Raw genomic sequence first — 21,938 nt, 5'->3', positions numbered from 1 at the left:
GTCTCACTTTCTACCAAAATGCCTTTATTTGACTCACTATGTCTTATTGGTAACTTGTTCAGGGTTGACTTGAAGGCTTCGTTTGAGCATACTCCCTCCTCAACTTATTTTTTATTTAATAATGAATTTTTTTAACAAACTGACGGTGTCACTACGGGGGGTCCCTTGTGGTGGCCAATCTTTTTATGGAAGACTTTGAGGAGAAATCTCTGGGACATTCAATGGAATACAATAATACCAAAATTTTAGCATTGCATTCCAGCTTCTGTGTAATTAAAGACTCCATGGAAATACATGTTGCTGATAATTTAATGAATCATGATAATGGATTTCAGCTGGACAGAAATTGGAATCCAATTATTAAAATTATGCGGTCACAATGGAATCGACATGCTCAATCGAAACTCAGTGATTAGATAGTTTTTACTTCATCTCTGAGGGCAGAGCACTCAACTTGGCTGCCTCACACATGTCACCTCCTAACACATGTACTGTAAACTGCCAGTATGATTCCCATGCGTGGATTTTGCTACAAAATACCATGACTGGATCAGGTCCCTTCAGTACATCGTCTGCTCACCTGAGGATGGCCAGACGTCTCTGGGATGAAATATCATGGCAGAATGCTGATGAGATCCAGCTGCAAACCTGTAAATTACTGGAAGAAGAAATACGCCAGGAAAATTTCAGAAGTCATGTATCATCTGGCAACGGATGCCCACAGTAAGAAACTCAGCATGCCCAAATACCTTTCACATTCTTAATTTATGAGATTTTGAAATCAAATAATGCAAGGAAGTGGGTATATATTACTGCATCTGCTTCTTAGAGTAGCTGCCTGGTTTCAGTGTCAGTAACTGTACCTTCTCAGTGGCTGCTGAGATAGCAGGATTTATCTTTTGAAACTACACATTACTTTTTGTGAACATATCACCATCTTCTGGTTTTGCACCAAGTGCATCTACATTATATACTTCACAATGTTTTGAAGATGTTGCTTGTATAAATGTTGTTTCAATTTCTTCCACTTTTCTTTTTACATACTGCTTTCTTCCTGTGCTTCTTACCTCTCCTGGGTGCTTAAGGGGTTACATGGTAGGGGCTACAGCAGAAATGCTAACATTCAATGCATCAACGACTTCACACCCAGGAATATAACCATCTGCACTGTCTTCTTCTTCAATTTCACATTTGGGTGATGGTGATCATTCAGGTGGGTTGTCACTAAATTTCTTCTTGTAGTAAGTGCAGCAATTCCTGCACAATGGATATGATGCTAATACCATTTACTTGAGAACCAAGCTATTTCTGCAATACCTCTGACAGATTTCCAACTGTGAAGTGTTTTTCTCTTTTCTTAAACACCATGTTCTTGTTTTCTTTCCCACAGTCCACACACCTCACTCTTTCACTACTGTATATCCTCACTGACCTCATATGTATAAAAAAGTTCAAACCACACACAAAACTTGATGCAGAACAGTTTATGTACAAGTTCTCACTCATCTGTTATACGGAGAAGAGCACTGGAAACAGTGTTGCCAACATGCATAATTTACACTAGAAATTCAGTGGTGTGAAATATGCAGAATGTTGAAAAATTTTTAACATTTTACAAATCAAAATATTGCTCACTGTGTTTGCACTGATGACTAACATTTTAAGCAGATAATATTTTGTGTGATTCTCAAAAGTTTTTGAATAGGTATTTTTATGTAAATATCCCCCACCACCCATGAACCACGGACCTTGCCGTTGGTGGGGAGGCTTGCATGCCTCAGCGATACAGATACCCGTACAGTAGGTGCAACCACAACGGAGGGGTATCTGTTGAGAGGCCGGACAAACATGTGGTTCCTGAAGAGGGGCAGCAGCCTTTTCAGTAGTTGCAGGGGCAACAGTCTGGATGATTGACTGATCTGGCCTTGTAACACTAACCAAAACGGTCTTGCTGTGCTGGTACTGCGAACGGCTGAAAGCAAGGGGAAACTACAACCGTAATTTTTCCCGAGGGCATGCAGCTTTACTGTATGGTTAAATGCTGATGGCATTCTCTTGGGTAAAATATTCTGGAGGTAAAATAGTCCCCCATTCGGATCTCCAGGCGGGAACTACTCAGGAGGACGCTGTTATCAGGAGAAAGAAAACTGGCGTTATATGGAACAGAGTGTGAAATATCAGATCACTTAATCAGGCAGGTAGGTTAGAAAATTTAAAAAGGGAAATGGATAGGCTAAAGTTACATATAGTGGGAATTAGTGAAGTTCAGTGGCAGGAGGAACAAGACTTCTGGTCAGGTGACTACAGGGTTATAAACACAAAATCAAATAGGGGTAATGCAGGAGTACTACAAACAGCAAAGTCAACACATTATTGTGGCCAAGATAGATATGAAGCCCATGCCGACCATGGTAGTACAAGTTTATATGCCAACTAGCTCCACAGATGACGAAGAGATTGATGAAATGTATGATGAGATAAAAGAAATTATTCAGATAGTAAAGAGACGCGAAAATTTAATTGCATGGGTGACTGGAATTCGATAGTAGAAAAAGGGAGAGAAGAAAATGTAGTAGGTGAATGTGGATTGAGGGGAAGAAATGAAAGAGGAAGCCACCTGGTAGAATTTTGCACAGAGCATAACTTAATCATAGCAAACACTTGGTTCAAGAATCATAAAAAAAGGTTGTATACATGGAAGAAGCCTGGAGATACTGGAAGGCCTCAGATAGATTATATAATGGTAAGACAGAGATTCAGGAACCAGGTTTTAAATTGTAAGACATTTCCAGGGGCAGATGTGGACTCTGACCACAATCTATTGGTTATGAACTGTAGATTAAAACGGAAGAAACTGCAAAAAGGTGGGAATTTGAGGAGATGGGACCTGGATGAACTGAAAGAACCAGAGGTTGTAGAGAGCTTCATGGAGAGCATTAGGGAATGACTGACAAGAATGGGGAAAAGAAATACAGTAGAAGAATAATGGGTAGCTTTGACAGATGAAATAGTGGAGGTAGCAGAGGATCAACTTGGTAAAAAGACGAGGGCTAGTAGAAATCCTTGGGTAACAGAAGAGATACGGAATTTAATTGATGAAAGGAGAAAATATAAAAAAAGCAGGCAAAAGGAATACAAATATCTCAAAAATGAGATTGACAGGAAGTGCAATATGGCTAAGCAGGGATGGCTAGAGGACAAATGTAAGGATGTAGACACACCTATCACTAGGTGTAAGATAGGAAAATTAAAGGACCTTTGGAGAAAAGAGAACCACTTGCATGAATATCAAGAGCTCAGATGGAAACCCAGTTCTAAGCAAAGAAAGGAAAGCAAAAAGGTGGAAGGAGTATATAGAGGGTCTAGACAAGGGTGATGTTCTTGAGGACAATATTATAGAAATGGAAGAGAATGTAGATGAAGATGAAATAGGAGATATGATACTGCGTGAAGAGTTTGACAGAGCACTGATAGACCTAAGTTGAAACAAGGCCCCAGGAGTAGGCAACATTCCATTAGAACTACTGACAGCCTTGGGAGAGCTAGGTCTAACAAAACTCTACCATCTAGTGAGCAAGATGTATGAGACAGGCGAAATACACTCAGACTTCAAGAAGAATATAATAATTCCAATCCCAAAGAAAGCAGGTGTTAACAGATGTGAAAATTACCAAACTATCAGTTTAATAAGCCACGCAAAACTGGTAGAAGCAGACCTCGGGGAAGATCAGTTTGGATTCCGTAGAAATATTGGAACACGTGAGGCAATACTGACCCTATGATTTATCTTAGAAGCTAGATTAAGGAAAGGCAAACCTACATTTCTAGCATTTGTAGACTTAGAGAAAGCTTTTGACAATGTTGACTGGAATACCCTCTTTAAAATTCTGAAGGTGGCAGGGGTAAAATACAGGGTGCGAAAGGCTATTTACAACTTGTGCAGAAACCAGATGGCAGTTATAAGAGTCGAGGGGCATGAAAGGGAAACAGTGGTTGGGAAGGGAGTGAGACAGGGTAGTAGCCTATCCCCGATGTTATTCAATCTGTATATTGAGCAAGTAGTAAAGGAAACAAAAGAAAATTCAGAGTAGGAATTAAAATCCATGGAGAAGAAATAAAAACTTTGAGGTTCACTGATGACATTGTAATTCCGTTAGAGACAGCAAAGGACCTGGAAGAGCAACTGAACAGAATGGACAGTGTCTTGAAAGGAGGATATAAGACGAACATCAACAAAAGCAAAACGAAGATAATTGAATGTAGCCAAATTAAATCAGGTGATGCTGTGGGAATTAGATTAGGAAATACGAGGCTTAAAGTAGTAAATGAGTTTTTCTATTTGGGGAGCAAAATAACTGATGATGGTTGAAGTAGAGAGGATATAAAATGTAGACTGGCAATGGCAACGAATGCATTTCTGAAGAAGAGAAATTTGTTAACATCAAGTATGGATTTAAGTGTCAGGAAGTCATTTCTGAAAGTATTTGTATGGAGTGTAGTCATGTATGGAAGTGAAACATGGACGATAAACAGTTTAGACAAGAAGAGAATAGAAGCTTTTGAAATGTGGTGCTACAGAAGAATGCTGAAGATTAGATGGGTAGATCACATAACAAATGAGGAGGTGTTGAATAGAATTGGAGAGAAGAGAAATTTGTGATACAACTTGACTAGGAGAAGGGATCAGGTGGTGGGGCATATTCTGAGACATCAAGGGCCAACAAATTTAGTATTGGAAGGCAGTGTGGAGGGTAAAAATCGTTGGGGAGACCAAGAGATGAATACACTAAACGTATTCAGAAGGATGTAGGTTGCAGTAGGTACTGGGAGATGAAGAAGCTTGCACAGGATAGAGTAGCATGGAGAGCTGCATCAAACCAGTCTCAGGACTGAAGACCACAACAACAACAACATGTAAATAATTTGTAAAGCCTCATAAAAATGCAATTATTTACATTTTTAGTAATAAATATTTACATAATACAGATAGCTGGAGTGGAGAAGATACTGTTTATAATTACATGAGCAGTATCCGGTAATGAGCAGCATTCTGTAACATTCCGAATTATAAAAAAAATGTTTAAGTGGAAAAATTAATTTAAATTTCATATTTTTATCTTAAATTTGTAAGTTAAAAGTGGTCATTAGGCAACTAAATTTCAACACACTAGAAGGGAGCTTTAATACAATACATCTGCCAGGTCTCCAGTATGTTTTGGTTTATTAGTTATATTTTTTTGTTCTCTAGTGTTTTAAGAGTTACTTACAAACTATAAATTTTTCAAAAAATATACAAAAATTAAGGTAAAACAAAAATTACAATTATGATGTACAGGTCTAATATATATTTTTCCAGAGAAATTCAAGGCCAGAAGTTGGCATGACCTGTATGATTTGAGATGATATCACCCACATGCAATTTTTTTGTTTCCTGTTCCCTGGAAGTGGAAGGAGCAGCAGAATAGATTGCCACATGTAAATATTCTGTCTTCTTTACTACAAACTCCAGAGAAGAAATAAATTCCTTCAGTGCTTGTGCTCCTTGATGACTTTCAATTGACTTCACAATTTTTGTGAAATACTAAATAACCAGCATTTTTCCTGTCTGCAAATCAGTCATGTATTTCAATGTAGTGCATGACATATCTTGTAGGATGATTTCCTAATTTTATAAGCAGTCTGCATTATTTTTTTGGGTAGCTCATTTCATTTATTAACATCCTTTGCATCATTTACATGATATAGGAGTTGTCATAATACTGTCCAGAAAATGCACAGCAGAATATTACAAATTTCTATCAAACACATAAAATTAACATTATAAAATATGTTGAAAATTAAAACATTGAATTAATGGGTTGTTCTTTTACATGCTCTTTTAACATGTACTGTATGTGATGAATACATTTTGGAAAACACATATTACACATAATTTAGAGTTTAGAATTAAAACAGTACAAACGAGACACAGAACCAACAATGAGAACAACATGATATTGACAATACAACTATCAGTTAGTGATAGTGCAGAGTCTTGTGGGTTCATTGCATCACAGACTTCAATGGACTGGCAAACAAGATGTATATGGTTGCTTATGTTCCAGGCAATCACTGGATCAGTACAAATGTAATTGAAACCATGTAAGCAATCAGTCAATGCATCGAAGGTTACAGCTACATTCAGTTTTCTGCACTGAAATAACATACAATTCAGCTGACTTCTCTGACATGACATTCCAACAAACACTGTCTACCTTGCAGACAGAATTTTCAGACATTCCTCAGACCTCTGATGTCTCAGTCTTAAAGCAGATACTTTCTTTGTAATTTTGTCTCTGTGAACAATAATATGTTTGTTGGATTACTTATCCCTCAAGAATTTCATCAAAGCATAAATGTTCTTATCCAGTCTTTTAATCTTTTTGGCTTTAAGACAGATGTGATTCAGATTGTTATGCATATTTTCAAGTACCATGTTAAATTTATGCACATGCATTCTGTAGCAATGACCCCATTTTGAGGCACCATGAATAAACTTTTCAATATATTTTGCAAAATTTACTGTCATGTCACTGGCATATAGCTCGTCAAGTAAATTTTTTTCCATGATTTTGAATGAAAAAGTGTCTCTCTCATACATTAATATTTTTTTTTATAAACCTCAACCTGCATGTCTTTTTCTTTTATTTTATGTAAAATTTGGCTTCAAGCACAGTCTACATGCCAATCACAATAAAGTTGATTAGTTGTGCTTTCTGGCTGTAAAGACATTCATGCACTAAAAAAAAACTTTCTGCCATGTCGGACACAAACCATTTAGGTTTCAACTCGGAATCACAGCAGGAAAGCATTGTCTTATAAAAAAGTTACACAATTACTGTATCATTTCTGTTCAAAAACATGAAAGCACAAGGAAATCCCTGATGCATGTCACCTAGAACTAATAACATGAGAAGCTCAAAGTTATAATCATTCTGTCCATGTGCCTCATCAATACAAAGATGATCACTTCCAAATCTTGAAAGTAGCTGAAGTTGTGTATCATTTGCAATCAAGGCAAAAGTCTTTATTTTGCATTATGGATAGCCAGCTACAGCTAGGCCTTGAGTGTTGTACAGACAAATAACATTTGAAGTATGTTTCATCTTGTTTACCTACACATCAACACTGACATAAACATTACTATGAGACACAGCATTGCTATTTAAATTGTGCTGTTGGACGATGTTATGCAAATCCTTCCTGTTTGCAAGATGCAAATGAATTATTTCATTACCAACCACAGAATCATGAATACTATCAAGAGTGGCATCCATAGGCACTTTCTTTTCTATTTTTGATGCAATTTTATATTTATTATCCACTAAATGACACATTCTTGCAACATCAAAACTGTGACCCACATGGGTGGCCTTAAATTCAACAGATATATTTTCTGTTTGCATTATTCTTATGAATGATGGGCAACTATTTTATTGGAACCTGATACTCTTATTGCCCTAAAGTTTGCACCCTTAGAACAAAACTGCTCATCATGATTGACAATACAGATATGTAACAGTTGCTCCATTTATATTTTGTAAATGAGCATCATTTTACATAAATTGATTTTGTGTCACAGTCCAAATTTTTTTCCACTCACAGAACTGATGCATACCTGGGAACAGGAAATACTTTTTTGTCCAGTTCAATATTGTGAGTAATGATGGAATGTTCACTCATTGTTCCCCACAGTCGTTTTTAATTACATGGTGGACAAATTACACCAAAGGATTGTGTCTTTTTGCCACTATTTTTGTGCACATTTTTTTGTGCCTTTTCAGGCTGAATAAGTCCCTTGTTACAAACATCACAACTGTACTCTACTTTTGCTTTGTGCTTGAGTTTTGAATGAGATTAAAATGTTCCCCGATTAAAAAATTCATCACACTTAAACAGTTCATCTTGTGTAAAAGTTAATTTATTTGGAAAATAATGCTACCCACACTACTATTCACACATATTTTCCCATGACTAATAAGCAGTGTACTAAACAGTTGTGACACTGTGCTCATCCAAAGCAGTTAGACATTATGAAGTCTTCATCCTAATGCCTTTGACACATTTTGCAGTCAGCAGATACTTCTGCTAGTCCATAAAGGTAATCTGAGACAGCACAATATTTACAGTTTCTTGTCTACTTATTTGTTAGTGTATGACATCAGTTCAAAGTACAATGGCAGAGACAGATATAGAAATATGTTTACACAACTTGAAAAGGAAATGAAAGACTGAATGAACACAAGTTCAAAGTACAATGGCAGAGACAGATATAGAAATATGTTTACACAACTTGAAAAGGAAATGAAAGACTGAATGAACACAAGTAACATGATTCAGTACAGCAATTGATGAAGGAGATACATGAGAAGAAACAGATTACGAGAGCTTTCAGACATGACTGCAAGAGTCATAAGATCATTTGGGAGTGCTTGACAATCCAATTCATGATCTGCTTTCTGACACAGACTATGACACCAATGCCAGTAGGTGTGAGGAATATGTAGACATTGCTAGAAGGGTAATTCTGAGGGCACCTAGGAGGACTAAGGTTAGTTTATCATCATCAAATACAAACACGACACCAGCTTCATCCATGACAGCATCAAATCAGAGCTATTTTCAGGCAGTGTGGAGAAGTGGTCTCAATTTTGTGAACAGTTTCAGTAATCCATTGACAGCAATGCTTTGATTACTACTACAGACAAACTTGTCTTCCTTCAGGGATATTTAAAAGGTGAGCCAAAGAACTTGGCTGAAAGCACCCCCATTACTGCAGATATGTAAGAGGAAACGAAAAGTATATTAGTATCTCACTATGGAGACAAAAACAATATAATTCATGCTCTTTTTGATTAGCTTGAAACTATGAAACTGATCTCACATACTGGATTATTCATGCTAGAAGAGAGAGGATTGCTGAATGCCACATCACAAAGCTAACGGGATTTTTGAACAATGAAGTAGAAGGCCCTATGATTACCCACAGAATTAGTTTGTAGCATTTTAGATACATTCATATCTACAGCTGTGGTTCTGCAGGTGACTACAAACGGGGGAAGCCGCGTAGAAAGACGGAAAGAGAACTGTCAAAATACTGCATGTTTTGTAATTCACATCTCCACTGGGCACAAGAGTGTATGAAGAAATTGAATGTCAAGGATAGGATCAAGAAATCGAACTCCTCACATCAACGTTTCTTGCGTATAATTGGAGGGCATAACATCAGGAAAAAAAACTAGTTTGTTCTGGATGCAAAGGATCCCATCATGTATCTATCTGCAAAGAAGGAACGCAAATCTCAGTGAGAAAGGTTGATGTTCAACATCCTCTCGCCATGTATTTTCAAACTGCCTCTGTTTGGATCACAGGTCTGACTGGATTGAAAAAATGTACCCACTGTTTACTCACGCCGAGAGCCAATGCACCTTCATCAGCATGAATTTGGTCCACAGCATGCAATTACAAGTGATAACCTGCCAACCATTAGCTGTTGTAGGAATTGAGTCAACATAATACAACAAATTGCAGGCTCCTTAACTTCAAGCTGACAAGAGTTTGTACAAAAAATACATTCAATTTCTCTGCCTTCGAAAGTAGGAACACATATTCATCAATTTCAGATGTTCCTCAAGATATTAACATCCATAAGCTGCAGTTTGCTGATCCAAATGATGATGAACACCAGTACCTTGAAACTTCCTGGCCGATTAAAACTGTGTGCCCGACCGAGACTCGAACCCAGAACCTTTGCCTTTTGCGGACAAGTGCTCTACCATATGAGCTACTGAAGCACGATTCAGGCCCAGTACTCACAGCTCTACTTCTGCCAGTATCTCGTCTCCTACCTTCCAAACTTTACAGAAGCTCTCCTGTGAAACTTACAGAACTAGCATTCCTGAAAGAAATGATATAGTGGAGACATGACTTAGCCACAGCCTGGGGGATGTTTCCAGAATGAGATTTTCACTCTGCAGTGGAGTGTGCACTGAAATGAAACTTCCTGGCAGATTAAAACTGTGTGCCTGACCGAGACTCGAACTTGGGACCTTTGCCTTTCGCGGGCAAGTGCTCTACCATCTGAGCTACCGAAGCATGACTCATGCCCAGTACTGCCAGGAAGTTTCATATCTGCACACACTCCGCTGCAGAGTGAAAATCTCACTCTGGAAACATCCCCCAGGCTCTGGCTAAGCCATGTCTCCGCTATATCCTTTCTTTCAGGAATACTAGTTCTGCAAGTTTCGCAGGAGAGCTTCTGTAAAGTTTGGAAGGTAGGAGACGAGATACTGGCAGAAGTAATGCTGTGAGTACCAGGCATGAGTCATGCTTCAGTAGCTCAGATGGTAGAGCACTTGGCCGCGAAAGGCAAAATTCCTGACTCCGAGTCTCGGTCGGGCACACAGTTTTAATCTGCCAGGAAGATTCATATCAGCGCACACTCCACTGCAGAGTGAAAATCTCATTCTGGAAACATCCTCCAGGCTGTGGCTAAGCCATGTCTCCGCGATATCCTTTCTTCCAGGAGTGATAGTTCTGCAAGGTTCGCAGGAGAGCTTCTGTAAAGTTTGGAAGATAGGAGACAAGATACTGGCAGAATCCGCACAATCCGCTGCACAGTCGAAATCTCACTCTGGAAAAATCCCCCAGGCTGTGGCTAAGCCATGTCTCCGCTATATCCTTTCTTTCAGGAGTGCTAGTTCTGCAAGGTTCGCAGGAGAGCTTCTGTAAAGTTTGGAAGGTAGGAGACGAGATATTGGCAGAAGTAAAGCTGTGAGTACCGGGCATGTGTCATGCTTCGGTAGCTCAGGTGGTAGCGCACTTGCCCACGAAAGGCAAAGGTCCCGAGTTCAAGTCTTCATCGGGCACACAGTTTTAATCTGCCAGGAAGTTTCATATCAGCGCACACTTCGCTGCAGAGTGAAAATCTCATTCTGAACGCCAGTACCCTATTGAAACCGTTATAGGTGCAGACCAGTATTGGAAAATAATAAAGGATGGCCCACCAATATGCCTTACTGATTTGACAGTTCTCCTTCCTTCTAGATTTGTATGGATTTTCAGTGGGTATAGGTCAAGTATTATTGTTAGGCTTTTTATTGATAGCCATGTGCACCTCAATGAAGATTCTGCATCCTTAGACAAGGACACACGTTGTATCTGGGACTTAAGCTGTGTCCACACAATCAACAATAGTGTCACCACAGGTAGTGGCATACTGCAGTTTCGTTGCAGTTGCATGTGTGAACTCCCAGTTTTTATTGGCACAACTTAAGAGATGCAACTTTTGTCACACCTCAAAAAGTTCAGCTTGGTTGTACTTTGTGTTATTTTGTCAAAACTGCCACTCTGAGCCTGTGGCTTTGTACAAAACATATGTCACCTCTTACATAGAAGGTTACAGCAACCAACCACTTTTTAAAATGCTGTTTTTTTATTTAAACAGCGCAACCCGGTTTAGCCATCTGAAGATGATCCAGTTAGTTTGAAACTGGTAAATGCACTGTTTAAATAAATAAATATCATTATAAAAAATGACTGGTTGGTGTAATCTGCTATATAAGGGTTAGCCTATATTTGTTTGCACTTTGTTGGGCCACTTTCCTTCTGCCACTGCTCCCAGGTGGCAGTATTGTGAACCACACAAGCATTTCGTCACAGTTATAGCACAGTAATTGCTGCTGTAATCCATTAAATTTTAGAATATTTTTATTTTATTTCTGTAAAAAGGGAAAACACTGTATGGGAGGTACACTTTCACAGCTTCTAGAACTAGAAGAACAGCAACCAATGTTTGATTTTCTCCAGCAGTACACGTGTGTGTGTGTGTGTGTGTGTGTGTGTGGGTGTGTCTTGGAAGAGTGGCATGTCTGTAGATGACATTCACATGCTAGCTGTTGCTCTACAGCAAGTCACAAGCTGTGGCACCATGTTACATGTATGTGCGAATCTGGCTTTAGAATTGATGGGGATGAAAGAATAGCAAGAATGATCACTCTCATCGAAACATGCCACTGTTTTGCAGAACTTCCATGATATGTTCCAAATGGTGAAAGGCAGAAGGTTAGTTTCATTATTAAGAAAGAAAGATATGATCCTGTCTTCCAATCGTCACAATGCAGAAACATGTTTTACATCATTGCAAAGAAAATTTTGTGAGATGTATTACTCACAGATGTTTTTATATATCCAGAGTGAGCACACTGAAACAATCAATATGCAGGATACCTCAGATGGTGTATTTAACCTTCCTCATCATGCAGTGAAAAAGGAAAGACTGGGAATTACAACATGGAGACTTGTATATGACACTTCATCATGAAAAATTGATTCACCATCACTCAATGACACACTAATTTAAGGACCAAAACTGTTGCCTGAAATACAATAACTTCAATTTGTTTCAGGATGTATCAAAATTCCATTTTTGGAGATAGCAATCAAGCAGTCTTAAAATTGTCATTGAATGAAAAGGATAGAGACTGAATGTGACTTTTCTGGTTTTGTGTTAGTATAGAGAGGATGTGAACTGGTAAACTACAAATGATGTTGTTATTTGTAGATTTACTCACTTACCATTTGGCCTCACATGCAACCCATTTCTCCTATCTGCAACACTGTGTGAATTAGCTACAAGGTTTCAAGGCACTTATCCTATTGCAGCAGAATTTGTAGATAAGAGTACTTTAATGAATGAATTTGCCGCCAGCTGCAAAGACAACAGTACAGTCACATCTGTATACTATCAGGTGACAGGTCTGTTGCAACAAATAAAACTTATAATGGCAAAATGGGCTACAAATTCTAAAATACTAAAGGGTATATGGAAAACGGAAGAGTGATCAGTTAAAGAACATACCACAATTGTAGGTTTCGACTGGGATAATGAATCATATTCAATCCTCTTTGATCACCATCTCATTACCGACAAATTACAAGAACATCAGTTACTACACACAACAGTGAAATTTTATGATCATGTTGGCATCTTTTCATTGATATCCATAACAGGAAAAATCCTCATTCAAGACATGTGGTGTAAAGGCATACATAGTGATGAGATCTTGCCTCCAGACTTAGCCCCCCAACGGAAGTTTTAGACATCGCAACTCATTCATCTGCAGTCATTCAGATTACTCCAGATGGAGAGGCTTCCACAGTCAAAAACAGAAAGTTTCGCAAATTCACTTTTTTTGTGATGCCCCCAAAAGGTCATATGAAGCAGTGCTGTACATTCGAACATCCAACACCAAAACTACATTTGTCTGTTTGATAGTGAGTAAACACAGAGTTTCTCCTATCACAATGATAACACTTCCATGACTTTAATTACTAGCAGCTCTACTGGGTACATACCTTCCAAGATATTTCTGCCAGGCTTCTGGATTTGACGTCACAAACACAATAATGTGGAGCAATTCTAAGGTGGCACTTGGCTGGATATGATGCAACCAACATCACTGCATACATTTATTTGTACAGAGTAACTGAAGTCCATGAATTTTTAATGCCATCATAGTGGAGACACTGCCATACCACAGCCAATCTTGCAGATTTGCTATCACAAGGAATTTTGATACAATCTTCCACCTATGGTGTTTACAATGTCATATCTTTTAAACTATGTGTTGTACAATGATATATAAGCATGGGCACATTCAGCAGCTTATGTGGATACTGTCTGCAAAATAAGATGCAAACGGGGTTAATAGGAAGGAAGTAACAAATTTAAACGTCATAATGCAGTATTGTTTTACATATCTCATTGTTTATGATGTCATATCTCCTGATCTATGATAGGTAGGAGATTCTTACCCCCAGAGCAATTGTTGCCTGACAGTAAGGGGTATGTGTAGGTACTAAGTTTGAAATCAGTCCAATGGATTAGGCAGAGATGGGGAACATACATCCATTTTTATAACATGTGTAAATTATATAATACACTAACAAGAATTAGGAGTGATTCAGCAAAGAAATATGAGATAAGAGAATTATGAAACATGTCATGTTGATTCTAGTCTTGAAATGCGCTTATTTCATTAAGTAATTGTTAGAACAATTTGTCACTGCAGATTATAGGGATATTCACAAATGTAACATGCACACACACACACACACACACACACACACACACACACACACACACACACACACATTGGCTGATATGTAAGGTAAATTAGAGTCCTGAGGCTTAAGAATCATTTCAGAGAGAAAAATATTATTTGTTTCCAACCAATAACAGACCTGAAAATAAAAGAATACTATCATATATACAACACACACAGATGCACTATCTTAGCCAAACTAGATACAAAGCAGACACTCACAACAAAAGTCCAAGTTTATATACCTACTAGGTACAGAGATGAGGAAGAGATTAAAAGAATGTATGATGAGGTAAAAGAAACTATCAGATCATTAAAGAAAAAGTAATTGTGATGGTGGACTGGAATTCAATAATACCACTAGCAGAAAAAGGAGTAGAAGAAAAAAGTAGTAGGGGAACATGTATTGGAGAAAAGGAATGAAAGTGCTGAATTTTACACAGAGCACATTTGTATCATTGCACTTGGCTTTGTTTCCCTTCATAGATCCATCTGTACACTCAGTTCATGACCTGTGGTTTCTGTAGTTAACTGTTCTTCAATTAAGAAAAGGCTTGGTGTCGGTACACCTGATTCCCCACATGTGATTTGTTGAGAGTTGATGGTGGTTTCTATTTCTTCATCTACTAGTGATTTTTCCAGAATCTTCTGGAGACAACATTTCATAGTTCCTACCATGCATTCATACCAGCCTCCCCAGCAAGCTGTTCATGGCACAATAAACTTCAAAGAGACACCTTGGTGAGTGAAGTGCTGGCTAACCCTTGTGTCTCTGAAGAAATGAGTTATGTCTTTCAATTCTGCATTTGCTGCTTGAAATGCTTTTGCATTATCTGAATAAACAGTATTTTATAGTCCTCTCTTCGTAGTAAATCTTCTGAAGGCCATCAAAAATTTATTTGTGCTGATCTCTAATGCAAGTTTGAGGTGGAGAGCTCTTGTAATAGCACATGTATACAGTAACTTATATTTTTGTTTAAGTTGCTGAGTTTGATGAAAACTGATTCTATTAAATCTAAGCCTGTTACTGCAAATAGCTTAGTGAATTCAGTGTGGTCAGATGGTAGAGGAGGTTATCTCTCACATCTTTGGGCACTTCTCTTTTGCATCCTCAGGCACTTCTGGCTATTTTACAAGGGAGACACATGTGTATGACTCCTGTTTGTCTTCCTCTTAAAATCCAATATTCATTCCATAATTCAGCTAATAGTGTAGCAGTACCTGGGTGGTGTAAGCATATGTGTGTTTGCTGAATAAGTAACTTTGTAAATGGATGAGAACATTGGAAGAGTAGTGGATGCTTTTCCAGTATACTCAAGTCCACAAAGTTAAGTCATTCTCCAAGTCATATGAGCAGGAAACTCAGTCTTGTTTTTAAGTGTGTAGTATTCCATGGAAAGCTTCCCATGTCCGATGTCGTTTTGATGATTGTAGTTCATGGACAGTGAATTTACCATTTATCTTTTCTGGACGTGTAATATTATGGAAGAAACAAAGAATACATGTCATTATGTGTAACAGTTTTCAATAATAACTGTATTTTGATGTGTCAGTTGGACAAACCCACGCATTAATAGCTAAGGTTTGTTTGTATATCTTTCATGTCTCTGGTAATGGCTCACAATAGATTTGTTGTTGAGACCAGTTTCAGGTTTCTGAGTTAGCCGTTATTGAATTCCAGTCCACCATAACAATTAAATTTTCATTTTCTTTAATGATCTGATAGTATCTTTTATCTCATCATACATTCTTTTAATCTCTTCATCACCTGTGTATTTAGTAGGCATATAAACTTGTACTTTCATGGTGGGTGTTTGGTTTGTATCCAGTTTTGCTAAGATAGTACATCTGTTGTGAATCATATGTAAGATAGTTTCCTTTCATTTTCATATTTTTTATTGGTAGGAAACAAATATATTTTTTTCTCCTTGTTCAAATAAGTGCATTTCAAGGGTAGAATCAACATGACATGTCCCATAAATTCTCTTAACTCATCTTTCTTTGTTCAGTTACTGTTAACCCATGTTAGTATATTACATAATTCATACATATTATAAAAATGGATGTATGTTCCACATCTCTCCCTCATCCACTGGACTGATTTCAACCAAACTTGGTACCTACACATACCCCTTACTGTCAGGCAACAATTGCTCTGGAGGTAAGAACAACCTCCCTATCAGAGATGATATATGTAATTTAAAAAAAAAAATTAAAAAAGTGCTGCATTATGACATTTAAATTTGTTAGTCCTTGCTGCTAACCCAGTTTGCATCTTACTTTGCAGACAGTACCCACATATATGCTGCTGAATGTGTCCATGCAAATATATCACTGTACACAAATAGTTTGAATATAATAGAGGGAAACATTCCACGTGGGAGAAATATATTTAAAAAGAAAGATGATGAGACTTACCAAACAAAAGTGCTGGCAGGTCGATAGACACACAAACAAACACAAACATACACACAAAATTCTAGCTTTCGCAACCAACGGTTGCCTCGTCAGGAAAGAGGGAAGGAGAAGGAAAGACAAAAGGATATGGGTTTTAAGGGAGAGGGTAAGGAGTCATTCCAATCCCGGGAGCGGAAAGACTTACCTTATGGGGAAAAAAGGACAGGTATACACTTGCACACACACACATATCCATCCACACATACACAGACACAAGCAGACATTTGTAAAGGCAAAGAGTTTGGCCCAAACTCTTTGCCTTTACAAATGTCTGCTTGTGTCTGTGTATGTGTGGATGGATATGTGTGTGTGTGCAAGTGTATACCTGTCCTTTTTTCCCCCTAAGGTAAGTCTTTCCGCTCCCGGGATTGGAATGACTCCTTACCCTCTCCCTTAAAACCCATATCCTTTTGTCTTTCCTTCTCCTTCCCTCTTTCCTGACGAGGCAACCGTTGGTTGCGAAAGCTAGAATTTTGTGTGTATGTTTGTGTTTGTTTGTGTGTCTATCGACCTGCCAGCGCTTTTGTTTGGTAAGTCTCATCATCTTTCTTTTTAAATATACACAAATAGTTTGAAAGATATGGCAGCATAAACACTGACATTCATGGAAAAATGCAGCATCATGCATGAAGTTTTTAATACCATCCATTTTTCTTTACTACCAAGATACTCATGTAGTCAAGCTGAAGGAAATACAGTCAAGTCAACTTAATGAAATCCCTGACATCTGGCAGCACTTTTGAAAGCTTTCAACTATGAAGCACAAATAGCTGTAGGCAAAAACAATAGATAGAGATATGAAGAAATGTTGCTATAGAGATGTTTACATAATCACATTGCAGACACACAAAACAGTTGTACCCAGCATACAAAAACTCTTTCATAATTTCAAAAGTGTTTTCATCAATACACAGAAATGAATTTTTTTTTTTTTTTTTTTTTTTTTTTTTGTATTGCAGTACAAATGCACTTCATTTTTTTCATTTCATTTCTAATAGAAAACTGACAAAATGGACCATCAGAAATACCATGTTTGGCACCTAGTATTATCATAAATAAGTTATAGTCCATGGATCCTGAGGAGAGAAGTGCAAAGAGTTCAAAAGTACACATTCTACTTAAGTGTAATACAACAGAAGTCTTATTCTGACAGCTGGAAGTACTTGAAAAAAAATTATCATATGAAAACCTGCTACAAACTGAAAAGTAAAAACAGTACCTCAGTGTCTGAATTCCTGAGCCACTTAAAATGTTACTTTACAAGAATGAAGCTAGAATTTTGACTGAAAGGGAACCAAAAATGTACTTCAGCATTCTTCTGTGCTTACCTGGAAATGAGATCCATATTGTGAATATTTTATACATATATGAGACTGGAATTCTTGGATGGAATGTGAATAATGGAAGGAGTAAAGTTAACCATTCATCATATAGTTGAGAGAAACAGTTTCAACCCCATTTATGTGTCTGTAGACCATCAAACATCTCGACTATATGGTTAATGGTTACCTTTATTCCTTCCATTATTTATGTAAGTGTTAATTTCACATAATTCAGTGTTCCAAACATATATAAACTTGAATAACATAGAATTTCTGTTTGCAAAAAGATGTAATAATTTTGATATTCGAAACATACAATATTAATCAAAACCTAAATCTTTCAGCTGTAATGAAATGAAAAGAAAATTAAATTAATCTTATATAGTGACTAAGCAACTGGTAAAAATACTGTACCAGAAGATATGGCATAGAATTTTTGGAACTGATACCAATGGAAAGTATTTGGCTCTCAAAGACTATATTCTATTCTCAGGTTTCTCTCAGTTTATATAATAATTTTGTATTATGCCATAATTTGTAAGATTTATTATTAAATTTATGGGTGTAAAAATGAAATGAAATAATATTCTAAAAAATAGTAAAATTAAAAATGACAAATACTTAATGGAGATGCTCTGTACTCTTGTTGCTTAGGCTCACCTTTGGTAGCTTCTCTGGTGGAAATATGTGCATTCCACCTACTTCAACCCTGCTGGGTACATTTGGTCGTGGATATCCAAAACTTATGTGGCTGTTAACCAGGATGAGAGAGGTGTTACATTCAATATCTGCTATGCTTGGTATATAAGGATCATTGAAATATTTCCTTACAATAGCATCTGCTTTTGGCACAAAGTAAAAACGACGTGTTATTCGTTGGTATGTAGCCATTAACGTGTTTGTGAGACGTTCATAAAATGTCATATGGTCTGTTACAGCTGAGAGACCTTCAGAAATATATGACAGAGGAGTTGGATTTCCCACACTATCAGATGTCCAAATAAATCCCGGACCTGATGGCATTCCAACTATAGGTATGTTAAATTTGTGTGAAAAAGCAAGGAAACATTCATCAACAAAAAGCTGCATGATCAGTAGATCATATGTCTTCTGTTCAGTGTGTATAAGCCTTTGAACATTTTCTTCTTTCAGCACATTTTCACACATTTCAAGTCCAACATCATACAGCAGAAAGATCATACGAAGTATACTGGAATATGGACTTTGATTGAAAATACCTGGCCTGAGGGCACCTGTTGAAAACAAAATAATTTTATTTTATGTTCTGTTTTTGCTTTTTTGTCAAAACCATATTCTAAATAAATTTATGCATGACAAAAGTATATAAATCTGTGATAGTATACAAATCTAATGATTATACTCACCAGTGGTAGACAAGTGGTAAATAAAACATTAAACAGAGATCAGTGTTGAAATAAGATTTTTTGTGTAGTGTCGGCATCAGAATTAGTAAAAAATGTATGCTTTCCTTGAAATAAATAATATGTTAGTAATGCTAATATACAATACTAAAGCTTTAACACTTAATGCAAAGCTGCTAACCTCCCATATTCCAGTGTTTCCCAATTAGTACTGTCTCCCACGTATCTGGCATGTTCTTCTCATCAAAAGGAGTTACTACTGTTAGGTTATGACCCCTCTTGGCAAGTTCAATGAGAAGAGGCTGCATAGCGGTCCAATGACTTCTGGCAGGTATAGGAAATACAGCCAATATGTTTGCACCTTCAGAATATGATAGTAGCCCTAAACTGCTTATCAAAAAGGGAACCAGTAGAAACTTCCAGTGTAACATCTGTAAAAAAAGTTTAAGTATTATTCATAAAAGCTCTATATGAGTTGCAGTTCTAATTAAGCTTACTGATGAATGATCTTACGTACTTTTTATCACTAAATGATTAATTATTTGAGCACAGTTAGTGAAGCTCACTTTATAGGTGCTAACACCTAAAACTATTTCAAGATTATGAGCAGTGTTTGATAGTAAACTACTTCTGTTGCTCTTTTTGCAGGGAATTGCCAAAGAACGGCAGTTCCACAAATAAAATGAACAACATATCACAATATTTAATCTTCTTCTTTTTCTTTTTCTTTCAAGAAATAGGTGAGTAGTCTGTTTCTGGCACTCAGGAAGTTATCAACATTTCATTGGTATTTGAGTGTCTTTTCTACTGTGTTCGTTTCCATTTCCATTTAGCTTACAAGTGAAATTGCTTGTTATCCAAACTTATGTCAAGTTGCTTTTCTTCCTTGGAAGGCAAAATTTAAGAGAGTAGTGATATTTGAAGACTCACTAAAGGTGATGGTGGCTATGTTGCCTTAGGTCATTTAAAGAAGGGATTACTTTTTATTTAATTATGTTGCTGCTAATTATAATGCTAATTTTAGATAAAACACAATGTCCAGATTATTCAGCATACCTACATGATTCTTCATATCATCACCAAAAATATATGTAGTTTACTGTTCTACAATTACACACTCATGTTTAAAACATATGACTGTAGTGAATTATCTGCCTTTCATTTTTTACTGAGTGGCCAGAATGTATTATCATGTGTCTTGGATAGTTAATAAAATAAATCTGAGTTAACTTACCTGCTTATGAAGTCATTAACGAAATCAAAACGTGTAATACATACCTTGCACATGTTGTTCCTCTTGCTCACAACTAAAACATACATAGAAGATGCTTATATGTTATCTCTTGAGTTTTATCCATTACAGTATAAAACAACTCTTCAGTTTTATCTACTCCAGTGTCAATACGATAAAAGATATGAAGTGATCTTAGATAGCAAACAATATAAATGACGGCAGCTAAATGCAATACTTACTGTGTTTACAGGTGAAACACAAGCTTTGTTTGTGTTGAATTTTTGCTTTTTCTGTGTCTGAGTTTAGTAACAGCAATTGTTTTATAATGGTTTTTTTCTTTTCTTTTCTTTTTTTTTAAGAATAAAAAAAGAAATATTACTGTTATCCATAAATCTGTGTGCAACATTTTAAAGGGTCTGCCCACATTGAAAAGTAAAATCCACAACTTATATAGGAAAAGCTCATTTTTCAGTAATTTAATAGCACTTAAAGTTCAGCTGATAGCAGCATGCAGTACATAACCTTATGAGTAAGCATCTACCACAAAAGTTAACATAAAAAATATGTAAGCAAGATCTGAATATACACTGAATGATTATAATGAAACTGGTGGTGTTCTGAGTGATGCAGTGTGGACTGTATTCATCTCAGGATGCTGAAACATCATTTTATGTTCATTAACTGTTGTGCGCACACAATGGTAATGACAGTGGCACGTAAAGTGCCCTCCACCACACACCGTTGGGTGGCTTGTGGAGTATAAATGTAGGTGTAGAATATACTGAAAAAAATAACAGTTCGACTCTCCATCACCAGGTTATAATATGGTGCTGTAAGCAGCGAGAAAGTGGTGAGGGTGCAGGAAAAAGGTAGGGTTCTGGCAAGTTTATTTGGACATGGTCAGAAGTTACAACATATGGGGTTCAGTATGGTCTCCCAACTCAGTAACATGCTGCATCCATAAGATGGCAGTCTACTGTTGCTTGTAGTGTATCTGGCGTAATCAGAGTGATATGTTGTTGTATGCTATCCTTCAGATCAGGATGAGTCCAGATACATTTCTGATAGACATGACCTTTCAGACATCCTGACAACGAGAAGTCATGCAGGTTTAGGTTGAAAGATCTGGAAGACAACACATCCTGAAATTGATGTGGTCACTATCAAAGGTTTCTTTAAGTAAATCTTTAACCTGGAAAGTGACATATAGTGTCACCCCATCTTTCATGAAAATAGTGGTGTGGACACTGTTGCAGTCTTGCAAAACAGGAATCACATGTAGCATATGGATGTCCTTGTAATGTGTGATATCACTGTACACTTAACAGGGCTGCAAGGTGTCATCTTCTCAAAGAAAAACAGACTCAGAATGAAGGAGGTTGTGAAACCACACCACACA

General features: G+C 37.1%; 1 protein-coding gene across 1 annotated transcript in view; it reads right to left on the bottom strand.

Moving 5' to 3' along the window:
• The window catches only part of LOC126101538 (UDP-glycosyltransferase UGT5-like), a 59,596-nt gene extending 38,917 nt beyond the window's left edge, over nucleotides 1-20,679 (bottom strand). The window contains exons 1-3 of the mRNA XM_049912177.1: nucleotides 20,584-20,679; nucleotides 19,487-19,736; nucleotides 18,584-19,176 (exon numbers count right to left, since the gene is read on the bottom strand). Coding sequence (XP_049768134.1) covers nucleotides 18,584-19,176; nucleotides 19,487-19,736; nucleotides 20,584-20,625 — 885 coding nt within the window. The 5' untranslated portion in view covers nucleotides 20,626-20,679. The remainder of the gene's footprint in view (nucleotides 1-18,583; nucleotides 19,177-19,486; nucleotides 19,737-20,583) is intronic.
• Nucleotides 20,680-21,938: the final 1,259 nt, after the last annotated feature.

The sequence above is a fragment of the Schistocerca cancellata genome, chromosome 9 (genome assembly GCF_023864275.1).
Source record: "Schistocerca cancellata isolate TAMUIC-IGC-003103 chromosome 9, iqSchCanc2.1, whole genome shotgun sequence".
Taxonomy (NCBI): Eukaryota; Metazoa; Arthropoda; class Insecta; order Orthoptera; family Acrididae; genus Schistocerca; species Schistocerca cancellata.
The sequence above is the reverse complement of the archived record's forward strand: the minus strand, read 5'-3'. Positions and strand labels throughout refer to the sequence as shown.